This window comes from Struthio camelus, chromosome 2 (genome assembly GCF_040807025.1).
Source record: "Struthio camelus isolate bStrCam1 chromosome 2, bStrCam1.hap1, whole genome shotgun sequence".
Taxonomy (NCBI): domain Eukaryota; kingdom Metazoa; phylum Chordata; class Aves; order Struthioniformes; family Struthionidae; genus Struthio; species Struthio camelus.
In genome coordinates this window covers 16661602-16676858 of record NC_090943.1, presented here as the reverse complement: position 1 = coordinate 16676858, position 15257 = coordinate 16661602, and the positions used below count along the sequence as shown (strand labels likewise).

Genomic DNA, 15257 nt, shown 5'->3' with positions numbered 1-15257 from the left:
GGCTGGCTGCTTGGGAAGCGTGAGACTGGTTATTGGTAGTTAGTTTAGGTTTGGTTTGGGGAGAGCTATTTGAGCGGGAAAGACTGAAGAGTGCTGGTTTCCTGAATAATGAAATCCTAGGATGGGAAGAATGAGAGCCGATTTGGGTACTGTTAGCTACTCTATTAAAGAGTAACAAGAAACTTGAAAATGATGTCAGAGAGATGAGATAAAGACAATTATACTTTGTGAAGACCATCATCTGCTATAACTGGAGGATAAACGAATATGGAAATCAGTAAGGAACATAATACGATATGCCTATAGTATTTTATGTTGTTCAAGCTACTAGCAGGTGCAACACCAACAACATCAGTGAAGCTATCCTTACTTGCTTCACAGCTCAATATGGTCCTGTACCTATTTTACATACCTACATTGTATAATACATGCGCTATTTAACACCAAATAGAAAACTTCTCAAAAGTATTAGAATAATGTTAGACTATATAAAGTGGTTTAAATATCTGTCTGTTTTAACCAGTTGCCATCTGAAACACAAGGAGATGAACATAAATTGTCTGCTGTAAATGCATATAAAGAAGTTTTGGATTTGAGCTCAGATACGAATATACAAATAGATAAAGCTTATAGAATTGTGACACAAAGTCTCAGGGGTCTTCTGGGAATGTCAGAAAGCAATCAGAACATACGCCTGCCGTTTTAATACATCATATGCTTCTGTCTCCGAAACAGATTATGGCGATGGCTGTGAAACAGAAAAAAAAAAAAAAAGAGCTTTTGTTTAAGAGCTACCTTTGCATATTTTTTTCCAGACTTAACTAAAGCTGCTCAAATGGAGCGACAGCCTAGGATTTCCTCTAAGAAGAATTTTTAGCACGAAGGATGTAAGCCTCCCATTTTGCATCTGGCAAAGTAGAGTGATCACTATGGAAATAGGAAGCGTAGCCTACATTTCTGCATGGTGATCGAGCTAAAGCTTTTCTAAATTGCTGATCTGCTTCCCTTGTTACATATGAATACATCACAAGAAAGTCAGTAGAAGTTGTTTGGCTTAATGACAGATTGGCACAAAATTCCTATAATGAGACGAACTTTAATTCTAACCCGTGCACTTAGCAATTTGTCCCAGACCTTCACTGTTATGAACTAAGATTCTGGAGAAGAAATGAAAACTGATGATGATGATTTATGAACCGATGGGACAAAAAGAATTGAAGTTGAAGTTCCTAGCGCATTGTAAATTAGTCTGCAAGCATCTGAAATCCATTGTTATAAAAAGTAACTGTTAATTTGTATAGTGTCATAAACATACGTCCTAGCTTTCAAGCGCTGTTAGCCCTACACAAGCGAGTCTGTTGTTTTAATTGACTTCAGTGGGACTGTTTATGTGAATAAGATGTGCTCAAGCTTGGCTGTAAGAAAGCATTTCTCAAAGCCTGAGGTAGAGTAATCACAGGGGTGTGAACAGACCTCTCTTTTTCTTTAGATTCTCAACTTCGAATTTAAAAAGGAGTGCCTTTAGAAAAGAAAAAAAAAAAAAGGAGTAGCTACATCTTCTTTTCCAAGACGCAAAGCAGCGGGGCAGCTGCATGGAGCAGGGTGCCACGCAGCTCTGCAGGGGGGCCCCAGCGCTGGCAAGGGACGAACCCAGTCTCCCAGGCAGTGCCAGCGTGCCGTGTCTGCGTTTTACTGGGGGCCTGTCACCACTGCAGCTCCCCGGCAGCCTGGAAGGCAGCGGCCAACCAGCCTCGCTCCTCCTGTACAAAAGCTGGTTATTGTAGTGCTGTGATGCACATAGTTTCTTCTGGAGGAAATCACCATGTCAAATGGATGTCTCTTCTGTACATGCATGTATTTTTCTCAATGGTCCTTTTGAGCCATCTAAATTCTTGATTTTAGAGCATTACGTAAAATATTTGTAATGCTATTAACATTCAAGATGAGTCTAAATATGCACAATCCTTTTCTGTTTAAATGAATTATTATAAATCTCACACAGTTCACAACAAGCTTTGTGGCTCACAAAGCTTCACAGAAGCTTGTGGCTTCTTATGTGTGAGAAATGATCAGAAATTTGATTTTTTGAGATTATGTTTTTCAAAACCTTTGATATTGTCCACGAAAATCAATTTCCTCCATGGAAGTTCAGGACTTGGCAGGGGGAGGGGTTATTTGCACATTTTTGTGAATTCCTACAGAAAAGCAAATGACCTATGCTCCCAAAAAGTTGGCAGGTGACTTATTAAACTTCTTTCAAATCTCCTTCAGGAAGTTCATTAAAACTCTATTTGGAAATGACCAGGTGCTTGCTTCCCACAGCACAAGAGGGAAATCTATCACCCTGTTTAAAAAATTGTTTGGTTATTTGGGATAAAGAAATAATCATTATACCAAGCTGTGCGGCTTTGTGATGGAAAACTGTGGCTTGGTGAGAAAAGTGCCAAGGTCAATGCAATGAAAGACTCACAGTGAACTCAGACCTGATTTCAGAAGTCATTGGTGGATGGAGGCCAGGAGAACAAAGTCTGTTCTGTGGTTCACTTGAAAACACTTTTTAAGATTCTGCATAAAAATAACTCACCAGTTTGAGAGAATGTTTAACTTGAAAAAATATCATTAGAAAAGATTTTTATGTGTTTTTTAAGGATCGCCACAGCTGACAAAATCACCTTGTTTGACACTGGATCCTGACCTAAATACTACGGCCAAGTCAACTAACAGGAAAATAGTAGGGCTAAGGCGTTTTCATTCTTTATGCTGCCAAACCACTGCCTCTTGCAATCAGGATTGATTACAAACACCCAATTAAGAGGCATTTGGAACATGATCTGAACACTAATCCTGTCTCTTGTTCTCTTTATACCTAATTATCAGCCTTAAGATGGGTATTAGCGCGTTAATTAGTAGATTTACTTTAGGAACGTCTACATAAACTAACAAATCTATACTATGCGCATAAATATGGGTACATATGCACAGAGTTGTACATAGACCATATATGCCTATATCCAACTTGCTCAATATCATATATAAGTCTTGACATACACTTGTGAGTGCATGTGTCCCCTGTTTTCAGATATAATTTCATTCTTCGGAAAAATTACAAAAGGAAATGATTGAACTTAGTTTTACATCAACTATATAAAAGTCTCTGTATCATAATTATCAAGTTGTGATCAAATGTCACAGCTTGCAAAAAGTTATAATTAGGAATCTAATTTTCAGTAACACATAGGTTTTTGTTTTAACTACATTAACACAAGGGATGTTGGGGGGAGAGGTGAGTGGGGTGGGGTCCACTGAAAGCATACTGAGTGTTTTGTAGGGCTAACGCCAAGGACTCCGGGTTTCAGTTTAGAAAGGGCTCAGCCCTCTATTCTGAATTTGTTTATCTGTGTCCACTGAAAAGCTGAAGGATTAGGCCTGTGGGAATCCGTATTTTTCTCTCAAACTGTTTACTGTCTGAACGGCATCTGGTTGTAGCACCTCAAGACAGAATTTTCCTCACAGTTCACTTGACTATCTAGCTTAATATAAACGCCTGTATATATACTGATATGATTATTGCTACAGTTTTAATGCAGTAGTGTACAGAGACCCAAACCAAGGTCAAAGCTCTACTGTGGCAGGGAAGGTACCCACATACATAGAACGGAAAAAGGGCTCTGCACCAAACACCTCAATCCCTAGCAGAGGAGAGTGCAGACTGTCTAGCTACAACCAGCTTTGTCATGGTTTCCCTGATAGCTTTTCCTGAGAAAACTCAAAGTCAAACTATTACTCTAAAAGCAAGAACCATGAAACAGTTTGACAATAGAGGCTTTCGCAAGAGTTAACTGCTTGGGTAAACAACAAAAGAGTCTGTTTATGACACTGTGTAATCAGAAAAACAATATAATTTTCAACTTTTTTCAACTCTTACTTAGTCTCTAAAGTACAATAAAATGACAGAACTATCCTTAGATACTTGCATCTGATACGTGTTTGCAAATGCTCATTGAATCCTGTAACAAAGAGTAAACATTTGTGTATATTTTTATGATGCAGAACCTTTAAGCTAAGGAAAAGTATTATTTGTATGTGAGTGGGTGGGTGTGTAGGAGGCAACAGCCCCGTCCTCAATTATGCTCCATGTCTACTACAACAAGTGTTTTTGTCTCCCTGATCCTGAGCAGGCCCTGGACTGACTCCACTCCTTGGCACCATTTCCTATAGCCTTGCAGAGAGTATCAAATATCCATGGTCACCAACAGGACCGCCTGGAGAAATAGCACATTCCCTGAGAAACACTTTTCACACGCTTAATATTAAGTAGAGAAATGCTCTAAGAGTGCACCCAGAAGCAAAGAGATATCACATATCCCCAAAATCCACTGCAACAACTCTTTTCCTACTTCAAAACTACTCGTTTCTTATTTTGAAGGTCATAATGAAGGATAGTTCCCTCGATCCTTATACTCCAAATAATCCCTTAAAGGTCCCAAATCGCTAGATGTGCCCAGTTAGGGACAGAGGCACTGGAGAGGCAGGGGGCTGAGAAGGTCCCCTCTGCTCCGGCACAGCCTCCTGGGTGTGGGCGCGGCAGCACTGCTCATGGTGGCAGCTCGGGGCTTCCCTACCTGGACAGTTCAAGTGTTCGCCCGTCTTCTGCAAGAAGGACTTACGGGATGGCTCAAGGTATGTGGGATGGGTGATTTAGTTTATTCCAAACCAAAAACAAAGGTATAAATGTGGGCATTATTTCAGCTGCCCTCAGCAGAGGAAGATGGGACATTCACACCTGTTCCAGGTACCCCATTTTGAGACAAACAGCTAAAAACCCAACACTGGCACCCAGAGGAGCCATTACAGCCTTATTTCTGTTTGAAAGCTCAGAGGCTCTGGCTTATTCAGAGTTTTCTTCCGAGTTTACTCAGGGTCAAAAATGCTTCCTGCCTCTCCAGCGTCCACCAGGGATGAATTAACTTGTTCCTTCACCAGCTTTGTGGCTTTGCTTGTGTTTTTGGCTGCCTTCACTCCACTGCCTACTGAGCTCAACCCCAGCTGAGGGAGAGGGGATTAGGAAGCTCTGACTGACACCTGCCATCAAAATGACTATACAGCTATGAAACAGTCTTGCCAGGCCTGCGTTTTTGCTTTCTTCACAGCTGTAAAGAACAACGGGCAGTGCTTCTGTGAAAGGCGAGGGTAAAACTCCCGTTGCTTTCAACGGCAGCAGGGACAGGGCTGTACCAGGTCCAGGCCTTGCGTTACACCTGCTAAGTCCTTCGTACAGTATGCAGGAGCAATTCAGGGCCGGTAAACCCACAGCAAGACTCTAGCCGCACCTCTGGGCAGCCTGACAGCAGCTGTAGTTTGTGCAGCTGTTAGCAGTTCAAAGCGCCTTTCTGCCAGGTTGGGATTGATGGGCAGCCCACCCCTTTCCTTTGCATGCAGCTCTCCTCTCACTTCGTAGCTAGGGCACGTGCAGTGCTGCCCAGGGTCCTCTTACTCCAGTGAGCCGAACCCAGTGGGTTCACACTGACTCTGCGCGAGAGAAACACAAAGCAAAAAGTCTGCACAAAGCAGGGTTTGCTGCGTGAAAGAACAGCAACCAGGATGTAGACAAACGTAAATGAAAGCTTAAACTTTGCAGAAAGGCCGAGCCGTAGCTTGCCCACCTCCTATTTATTCTACCAGCCTTAGTTCGTTATGCCTATCGATTTACAGCATAACTCCATTTATGTTATTTAGAAATAAAATGGAGGGATGAATTTTTAACATCATTAAGGTCTTTAGAAGTTGTGTGCGGCTACAGTTTTGCTCTATATGTCTGGATAGCTATGTTTCCTACTAGACTGAAGGACATGATGGCGCTGTATTCTTCTACATAAACAAATACAGGTATTTTTTTTTGCTGACTGCACTGTCTATACAGTCCTCATTAGTTACTCATTAGTGCAACTTATCCTTGGTAAACACAATATTAAAAAAATTATCTATGACACCGTTCCTTCTGCAACTTGAATGTTTCCAAAATGGGCAATTTTTCCATTCAAAGTGATTTGACAGCAATGTGTATACTCTATAATTGTTAAGCAAGGATGATATTTAGTCTCTACATCTATAAATGATGTCCAGTAAAACAATTGTACTGCGTGCTGTATCCATGAAAACCTTGTAAAACAATATAGTTAAGTCTGGCAACAAAGTCAATAATTTGTCAGTACGGAAACCACTGTTAGGCTTTCTCTACCCAGCGCTCCACCTTTCTTAAGCCCTTTTCTTCTGAAGCTTCACATTCATTTTCTTAATGTTTTTAACCTAGTGTCTGTGAAATTTTTATTGCTCCCTAGATAATGACATCTGATCTGAACGTAACCACACACTTCTTTGCTCAGCAACATTTGTCACAAACCATTATAAATTATCATGCTGATAGTGTGCACTGCTGGGAAACCGGAAAAGTTCCATAAATTCAAAGTACTGTATCAGTGACATTCTTGTTTATCATCCCGGTATAAAGTTTTACAAGATTCAAGATGGCTACATTTACACAGTAGGATACTTCAGCAACACAAGACTTGTACAGCTTGCACTAAGTGCTGAAAAGCATTTACCACATGCAACAAATAGTGGAGCATTTTAAGTCATACGTAGCCATATGTTTTGTCTCTTCTCTTCGTTTTAACCATGTCCCTCACTCAAAAATGCATGGCTATTATTTGGGCTTGCTTGAGAAAAGGCAAAACTGTAAACAGAAACTACTTTTCTCTTAAAATGCAAACCTAATTTTTGGTTCTTTGCCTCCTCAGGAGGAGGCATACCTCTCATTAAAGTTAAAAGTTAAAAGAGAGAGCATATTTTTCATTATAGATTAATGTCCTTGATAACAATTTGTGGTTGACAGGGCTGTATATTTCCTGCTGAGACCTAGCATTTCCGTTATGTTGGTTCAGTAGTTCTGGCTAAAACGTTTTCCATTAAATGAACATAGCTTGTGTGAACATATTTTTAATTATTTGGGTATCTTTATTCTTCAAAAGTGTGAAACTTGAGTCCTTTGGAATTTCTCCAGAGAAACAGGAATTTTCACTATGAAATTTAAAACAACTCAAAAGCTTCTGATCTTCAGAAAATCATACATTTCTGAAATTTATTAGAAGTCATTTGAGAAATATTTATCAGCTAAAGCTGATAAATAGATAAATCAAAGGCATATTTTTGATATGAAACCCAAACCTTAACATACAAAGAGACTAACTGAGTGCAGCTTCAGAAGAGCTAATACTTTTATTTGCTACTTCCAATTTTCCTTACACTTTTAGCAGTTTTACATTTCAATGCATCTAGTCCTATATATACAGTAATATACATGCATGTTAGGTAAGGTTTCTTGTTTTTCCTGTTGGCATACAAAACAAGAAGAGAACCTTTCCAAAGTCTTTTCAGTGCTAATTAAGGTATAAGATGCAAAGAACGGCAACTCTTGTCAGAGAAAGGATTTTGGGAGCTAGGCCAAAAAGCTAATCTTCTCCTCCAGTCCGCTATAATTGTACAGGGCAGTATTGGTTCCCAGACATGTATTCCCATGTCTCTCATTTTCTATCTGCATTTCATATTTAACTACTTATTAATTTCCAATGCTAAACCTTTCAATAAGCTAGAGTGTAACTTAAATTGCACATTTCTAGATTGCATACAGAGCTCCTAATAAACTAAATATATTAGGAAATGAAAATGTACTTAGTATTGCAAAACCAAAAAAGTGTGTGATATGTTTTATTACATTAGTCTCCTGTTGTACCCAATACTTGGTACAACGAATGTGAATTTCCTAAGTAGACAGTGAAATTTCAAACCACACAGTTTGTTGACAAATTCCTATTGCTGAAATCATTTTCTGTTATTCTGGTCCTAAGGTTTTTGGCACAAATACAATGCCTCTCAAGTTAAAAAGAGCAATTTTAAATATAAGTGAGGTAGCAGCTGAGTAATTCATAATAGCCTAGAAGATTTGCATTTCAGCATAGACCAAACAATAGTAAAGTCATTATGATCACACACCATAATGACAATGCAAACAATCTTGTCTGGAGACTTTCTTCCACCTACTGCCATCCCGTTACGGCAGTGGGCCCCCTTTCAGAGGAAGAAATACTGCAGGATGGAGAGCGGACAATGAATATCAAGACGGGAATGATGAAGGGAGGGAGGCAACCCCTTCCCCGGACCCAGTTCAGCTCAGCCTAGCATTGTTTGGTACAGCCCTATGCTACAAAGATTACTTGTTCTTTAAATAATTGTATGCTGTACACCACTTTACTGCTGTCAAAGAACATGTGGGTTTTACAGCCTTGGAAAGCACGTATGCTAGCAAGGAACAAAAAAGGGCTGACACTTAAATATGCTCGATTTAATTTCCTAATCTCTACCTAACAGACAAAGAGAAAGAGAGATACAAACACTTTTAAGCATTAGCACTGTCCTGTAGAAAGAAAATAAAACCTATATCAAGAAGACCCAGGGAAGTGAATCATTGCCCAAGTGCAATAAATAAAAAATTAAAGAATGGGAAGTCAGCTTGTGAACATATGGTGTGAATATGAGCCACAGCTCCAACAATGCGGTAAAAACTCATTTTAAAAAGAGCCAGTTTAGTTTTATGAGCCCAGGGTTTTCCTACATTATCACTCGACTATGGTACTGAAATACTGATATACAAGAGATTATAAAAACAACAAAATAGCAACCAGCTATCACACTTCACCATTAAAGAATTTCATTTTAAGGGAAATCAATATTTATGATCTATGAATCAATTTATTAAAAAACAGGAACAAAGATGAGCATGGCAAAAATTAAATGCTGGAGTGCAATCTTTCTCTAAGTCCGGCCCTCTAATCCTCATGGTCTGTTACACCCATTCCTGATGATGCTGACCAACATTTTACAGGACTTAATCTTGTAAAATGTTGAATACTCCCTTGAAATGTTAGACATCAATGACTGCTGAGTTTAATCTTTCTGACATGCAGAGAAGACCTTGAGAGTGGCAGCATCAATGAACAATGACTCTCTCCTGCATTTGTCAAAAGGGGGTGAAAAACTCATGATACTCAAGCAATTTTTAAATAAGGAATCATTAAAATATTTTCTTCATGAAACAAGCAGGCTGAATTTAGAAGGTATGCTGAAGAAGGGAGTGATCTGACTGTGTGTTGCCAGGTGCAAGCTATGTGGTTTCCAATCACAGATTTGGGGAAAAGTGGAGAACAGCTTCTGGGAAGCTTTGACTCCCTTTCCCGCTGTTGGAAACAGGTGGTCAACGTGAACTCAAGTATCGGGGAGCAGAGGGCCTTGGCTGTTCCTTTCCTTTCTCAGGGCAGTACAGTAGAGCAGGAGGAGGGAGGGGGACGACGAGTTACCAGCTATAAATCAGCTGCAAAGGGAGAAAGGGGGAAATATGACTACCAAACCTGAAGTCCTCTGCCCCTTAATAGGCCAGAGTAAATGTCAGACTAACTCTGCATTAAGAGAAGCTGATGATTTATAAATTGCCCGTTTCTGTCACAGGCTGTTTAGCTGTGAGGATACAAAAGGAAAGGGAGCGGTTTTATTTCGAAAAGCTCCAGACTTTCTTAAGGCGGCAAGCTGGCAAACAAGCATGCACTGGTGCTTCGCGCGGCAAAACCTCTCACCCTAATCACACTCCCATAACGCGTGTCATCAGCCGCCTGCCTCTCCCATCATGCATACATAACCCAAATGTACTTTAGAAAGCACAAAAAGTTACCGAGATTTCTTTCTCCCCCCTGAAGGACGCTCCACTACCCCAGTCAAACACCTCCTGCCTTTCGCCACAGCACAACGCCCGCCGCAGCGGCCTCTCCGAGGCACCCGAGGACGCAGCACCACGAAGGGGAGGGCCGGCGCGGAGCCCCGGCGCTGGCCCGCGGCGGCGGCGGCGGCGGCGGCAGCGCTGCGCTCCGCCAGGTGGCGCCGTGGCGCTCCGCAGCGCGTGGCGCTCGCACTCACTTGCAGTCGCGGTCTTCCAGGTCGAAGTGGGGGTTGAAGTTGATCATGATCCTCTGGTAGGGCTCCGGGGCCTGGATCAGCCACTCGCACTTCTGGCTTGGGTGGTAGGACTGAGGATAGCCCGGAGAGGTGAGGTACCCGGGGTTTAAGATTTTGATGGTGTCACCGCATTTGTCTGCAATGGAAGCACACACATTGCCTTCCTCAGTACCCCATCGCGCACCCGTTTTCAGCCAGCAGCAGAGAGCAAGCCAGCTGCTGTGGAAGTGCTGGGGTTTTGCAGCCACCTTTAAGCAAACTTTTTCTGCATTCTTGCACCTTTAACACAAGGGCATCTCTGCCACATTATCCCAAGGAAAGATGCCTGCCTCTCGGTGTCCATGCCTAAGTCTACTGGTGGGTAACAGAAGATACTCCAGTTATGAACAGTGCCCCTTTAAAAAGCTCCCCTGGGCAAACAGTGCCCCGTGCAGCGCTAAAACCTTGCCCCTTCACCACAGTGTTAACAGCTCAGACGGGTGTCTCAGTCTCAATTATCTCCAAAAAGTATAATCTTCTTAAGTAACAAGTTTTAAGTAAACTGGGGGGGGGAGGGAGGGGGAGGGAGCTAAAAGGATGTTGTCTGACCCCCTGCCCAGCTATGTGATAAGCCTGGTCTGTGTCACTGCCCACTGGGATTGTCCTCAAGGATCCCTGCTCGTTTGCAGCAGACCCTCCTTTTGTTTTATCAGTCCATAAATCTAGGCAGGTCGAAACTATCTGTGCTCTCCAAACTCAGGCTAGCAGAGAACAAAGTGGTTTTAGTGAAGCAGAAATCATCCACTATTTATTCCTTCAAGGAAGTTTGTTCATGCTTGGAGACTGCATCAAAGTAATGGAGCAGAACAACATCCTTTCCTCTTCCCTCTGTCCCTCCCTCCCCCAACAACAACAAAGGTTTTCTCTAATAGCAAAATAGTTGGAAAAGTTTCCAGAATCACCAAGTGTGGGTGTGAAATTTGGTATGCTGTCTCTTGCTCCTCTGGTCAGTGTTGTCAGGGTTGTATTTTAAGGTTTATTGGGAGAATAAAAAGAGGCAAGAAATCTAATCTGCATGATCACTCACTTCACAGTCCAGTGCAGGCTTGTGTTATCACTTTTTTTACTACTATGGATTTCTTTCTATAGATCTTCAGGGAGAAAACCTTTCCCCACACACTGATTGTTTAATTTTCACCAATAAAATATGATAGTAAACTACAGACAGGAAGAATGTCTGCACTAAAAAGCAAGTCTATACACCACTATATCCCAATAACTATATGTACAGACTGCAATGCTGTGTCTAATACATTCTCTATGACAGCCAAATGGCATTTCTTGCTCTCAGCATGAATTTATAAATGTACAGAATTTTATTGTAGGAAAACCAGGTCAAATGGAAATGAACAAGGAAGTACACATCAAAAATGCATAAAGCTGAACACCTTAACGGGGATTATTTGCCATAAATTAGAAAGGAAGGCGATGATATGTATTCTGCTGTCTGGTCAAAAAACAGATATTGCTAAGCATGTTGCTGGGAATGGTTATCTTATTATTTATTTCCGCTTTGCCTTTGTAAAGCAGGCTATTTGCCTCTGACCAGAACAAAAGGCGTTGCAGCTCAAAGCTCAAAAGCTGTCACTGGTGATCTTTCTAATCCGCCTTACTAGGGCTCGCAGAGAATCCTGCCTTTTCCTCTCTCCGTAAGCACACTCGGAAAGTGATCCTGTCTCATTAAATCCACTCCAGCCCTGCAAACAACATGGCAGAGTCTGGCATCTGTTAAATGCCTGAAATAAAGCAGTGCTGCTTCTAGTCACTTGACAGAGTCACTTCAGTGGACGCTGAGGTGGACTCACTACCACCAGCGCGCCTTAATCTCCGACTTCTGGGAAAGTGACAGTGTAATAAGATAATACGGTCTGCTAGACTCCCTGGCTCTGTGCAATCTCCCTCACACTTGATTAAGAAGAGCAGTTTCTAATGACTTTGGACCATTAGTTCTAAATGAGGTTAATGAATTAATTTAGCAGACACTAGCATGGGCTGTAGGTGAAGGAGGTATTAGCAGGTCTGGTAGGTTACAGAGGAGGTTAACGGCCTGGGTGACTCCAGGAGGGCCACCACATTACCCGCTCAAGGTAGTGGTTCTGCCCAGCGGCCCACCCTTCTACTTTTCTTTTAAGGGGGAGTAAACGATCGAGAAGACCGCAGGGCGCCCCCTCCCATGCTCAGAGGGGTGCAGAGCCAGGAGCAGTGCCGGGCTCTCCGGGGGCCAGGGAGGCGGCTGCCGGCCGCCGCATCTGGGGCTCGGGGCAGCTCGCCCAGCAGCCCCCAGCCCGGCTTGACGCTCGCCTGGTAACGCCTTCGCTCCTGCGCCCCATCACCGGGGGAGGCGGCTCGTCCTTAGCAAATCAAGCAGCTTCCTCAAAATATATTGGGAAAGAGATTAACTTCCATCATAAAACATGCGATTTTAATGCGCTCTCTTCCAAGAGGCTCCACTTGCGGTCTCTTATTAAAACAATATACCAGCGTAAGTGGAGGGTGCTCTCTTCTTTTAATTACTCTGATTTAAAACCCAGTCAGGCAAAAGTAAATATTTGATAATTAGTTAATAATAATTGCTTAGGATTTGTCGGGAAAGGAAAACTCGCACGAGCTGTTTCTGGAACGAGAGCTAAACGTCAAACAGTCCCACAATTAGACCGTCTTTAAAAATGCATCAAGCAGTGAAATATTCCCGGTGCCCTGGCATTGTTCAGGGAAGGAGGAGCGCGTTGCTTTTAATTAATTCTGTTTTCACGGGCTGCCTAATAGTAAACTAGCTAGATCAGTCATTTGTTGGAAGATTTCGCTATTAGAAAGGAGTCTTGAGCCTTCACACAGAGGCTCAGCTTTTCTCTTGGCACTGTGCAAGTTGCACGTAAACTGCACACTTTGGAAAAGGGTACGCTAGGGAGATCTCCGTCTGCAGACTACCCGCAGGTACACACACAGCTAGTAAAAGGCATGATACTCAATCTTGCCCTTTGGAAAAGAAAGGAGGGAGAAAAAGCCTTTTCCTTAAAGTGTTCATTATCTTTCAGATTTCGGAGGCGACACTTATTTAATTGCCTATGGGAGGAAGCATTATCAAGATAATTGACGGTCCTGATCTTGTGAGAACGAGCAGCCTGCTTTGTACAACAGCCCCAAAGAGCGGAAAATAAAGTGAGAAGGCAATGCCAGGGCGGGCGAAACTCAGGCGAGGACCGCGCCGCGTCGGTCCTTTGGCAGAAAGTTCCCCGCAGCCGGGCTCGGGTCGGTGCCGGCCCCATTGTCTGCCGTGCCCCATTGTCTGCCGTGCCCCATTGTCCTCCCTCAGAGCCTCGGAGCCCGAGCGCTGAAACTGCTTGCCTACGCTGAGACCCGACGTCCCCTGTGACACTTACCGCTTCGCAGAGCCCTGGCGAGGGTGAAGGTGAGGGCTGCACAGTGCAGGAGAAGTCTCCAATCCATCTTCCCTTCCGAGCGCAGCGAAAGGAGGTTTAAAAAAAAAAAAAAAAAAAAAAGCCCTCCACACACAACTCTTCCTAGGTCTTAAATCCTCCAGCTGGAGTTGGGAGCAGAAAGCACGGTCCGCAAGGGCAGTCCCCGTGGCCGAGAGCTGCTGGCTTCTCTTTCTGTGCCTCAAGTCGCCCGCATCCTGTCATTTAGCTTCGGCTCCCTCTCCCTTTCCCCACACTTGTTCCTTCTCCAGGCGCCACTGCCCCTACCATTCCCAGGGAGACTAGAAAGCCAAATGAAAACGAGGGAAAAAAAAAACAGAACAAAAAAAAACCCAAACACACAAACAAGACAGACAAAAATCCTTGCGGCTGCCGGCACCTCGGAAGCGCTCTGCCAGGGAGGGGTCCGGGGCACGGGGCGGGGGTGCTCTGCGGAGAGGAGAGAAGCAAGAGAAAGCGGCGGTGAGCGGGGACGAGACGGGCTCAGGAGTTTTGCGAACTGCATCCCGCCCCGCCGGCCCGGCCCGGCCCGGCCCGGCCGAGCTGCCGCTCCCCCGCCCGGTGCCGGCAGCCCGGGGCGGCGGCGGCGCCCGGCGCCCGCACTCACCTGCCCCGGCGGGAGCGAGCGCGCCGCCGCCGCCGCCGCCGCGGGGACTCCGGGCCGGCCGCGAAGGGGGAAGCGCCCGGGCGGCTCCTGCTCGCAGCCTGAGGAAGAGGAGCGCAACTCAGCGGCAATAAGAGAGGCAGAGGAGCCGCCGTCTCCCGAGCCCCAGTCCCCTCCCCCTCCCCGCCCTCCTCCTCTTCCTCCTCCTCCTCAGCCCCCCAAGACATCGGCAGCGCCGGAGGATCAACAAACAAACACAGCGAGCCCCAGCCCCGAAACCCAGCGGCGGATGGGTGGGCTAAGAGGGGCGGTCGGGGGGCGAGGGGCGAGGGCCGGCCTCCCCCGCCAGGCCGGTCCCGCGGGCAGGTAGAGCGGGCGGGCGGCGCCCACCTGCGCCCGGCGAGGCGCGGAGCGGAGCGGAGTGGCCGCCGCGGGTCCTGCGCGCCCGCGCACCGCCGCCGCCGCCCTGCCCTGCCCTCTCTGCCCTGCTCTCCCTGCGCCCCGGCCCGGGCACCCGCCCGGCCCTCCCGGACCCGCTCTTTTCCTCCCCGCTTGCTCCCCAGCAAGTGCATGCGTGCCCCGAGGGGGCACCCGGCCCCACGCCTGTCCCTCCGGAGCCCCGCCGTGGGGCAGCACCGTCCTCTGCCAGCCCAGGGGCTGCCGGCCTCGCTGGCGGGGGCCGAGCCGCGGCCACCCCTTTGCATCCCTGCACCCTCTGCCACCCGCCCCTATTGGCACCCCCTTTCCCCCCACCGTGGCTCTCCTTCCCTGCCTGCCTCCGCTTCCCTCACCGCTTTGCCCCCTCACTCTGCCCATCTCCCCCACCACCTCTGGAAGGGCCCGAGGAGCAGCTGGGCTCCCCCGGCCGCCTCTGCTCCCCAGGGAGGCTGCGCGACCTCAAGTCCTCTCTGAGGAGTGCGTGTCTCCTTCTGAGCAATCCTCACACCGTGCCGGGGACAAAGGGGACACGGCGGGCTTTGAATCCCTCTGGTGCCTTTGGTGGTCTGGTGCTCCCCAGGCGAGGGCCTGTCCTCTCCTTGCCCTGTTGCTCTGCCTTACAGGCTGCCCCTTCGCCCAGGGAGTTATTACCTATTTGAACCTGGCTGCTGCTTTTATGT

General features: G+C 45.6%; 1 protein-coding gene across 4 annotated transcripts in view; it reads right to left on the bottom strand.

Annotated features, from left to right (window-relative positions):
- NRP1 (neuropilin 1) overlaps nucleotides 1-14313 on the bottom strand; it is a 115145-nt gene extending 100832 nt beyond the window's left edge. For all 4 annotated transcript variants that reach the window (XM_068934391.1, XM_068934392.1, XM_068934393.1 and 1 more), the window contains exons 1-3: nucleotides 14143-14313; nucleotides 13479-13964; nucleotides 10021-10195 (exon numbers count right to left, since the gene is read on the bottom strand). In XM_068934391.1, coding sequence (XP_068790492.1) covers nucleotides 10021-10195; nucleotides 13479-13545 — 242 coding nt within the window. In that variant the 5' untranslated portion in view covers nucleotides 13546-13964; nucleotides 14143-14313. The remainder of the gene's footprint in view (nucleotides 1-10020; nucleotides 10196-13478; nucleotides 13965-14142) is intronic.
- Nucleotides 14314-15257: the final 944 nt, after the last annotated feature.